This window comes from Tupaia chinensis, unplaced genomic scaffold (assembly GCF_000334495.1).
Source record: "Tupaia chinensis unplaced genomic scaffold, TupChi_1.0 Scaffold150006_1, whole genome shotgun sequence".
Taxonomy (NCBI): domain Eukaryota; kingdom Metazoa; phylum Chordata; class Mammalia; order Scandentia; family Tupaiidae; genus Tupaia; species Tupaia belangeri.
The window spans coordinates 4,626,857-4,627,278 of NW_006209847.1; the positions used below are offsets into that span (position 1 = coordinate 4,626,857).

Genomic DNA, 422 nt, shown 5'->3' on the forward strand with positions numbered 1-422 from the left:
TGGGAAGGGCAGCAGGCATCCCAGGATGGTAGTGTATAGGACCACGGCCAGGGCCCAGGTGCTGTACGTTTCAAAAGGCGCTATGAAGAGGCACATGGGCTCCGAGCCCTCCACCAGCTGGATATGGACCACCTCGGGCAGTGGGATGATAGCCGAGATCACCCAGACGCCTGCACACACCGCGCGCCGCACTCGGTGCTGGTGGCGCTGCCAGGACGGGGAGGTGCTGGTGAGCGTGAAGTAGCGGTCAATGCTGAGGCACACCAGGAAGAAGATGCTGCTGTACATGTTGGCGAAGTAGAAGTAGTGAATGAAGCGGCAGGAGAAGCTGCCCCAGAGCCAGGTGTAGTCCAGCGTGACCTCCAGCATCCACACAGGCAGAGACAGGATGACGCCCAGGTCTGCGATGGCCATGTTGAAGA

General features: G+C 60.4%; 1 protein-coding gene across 1 annotated transcript in view; it reads right to left on the minus strand.

Annotated features, from left to right (window-relative positions):
• The window catches only part of ACKR5 (atypical chemokine receptor 5), a 4,113-nt gene that overhangs the window by 1,822 nt on the left and 1,869 nt on the right, over positions 1-422 (minus strand). The window contains 1 exon segment of the mRNA XM_006171912.3: positions 1-422. This exon segment is cut by the window's left edge and continues 18 nt beyond it. Within this exon segment, the coding sequence (XP_006171974.1) occupies positions 1-422 (422 nt within the window).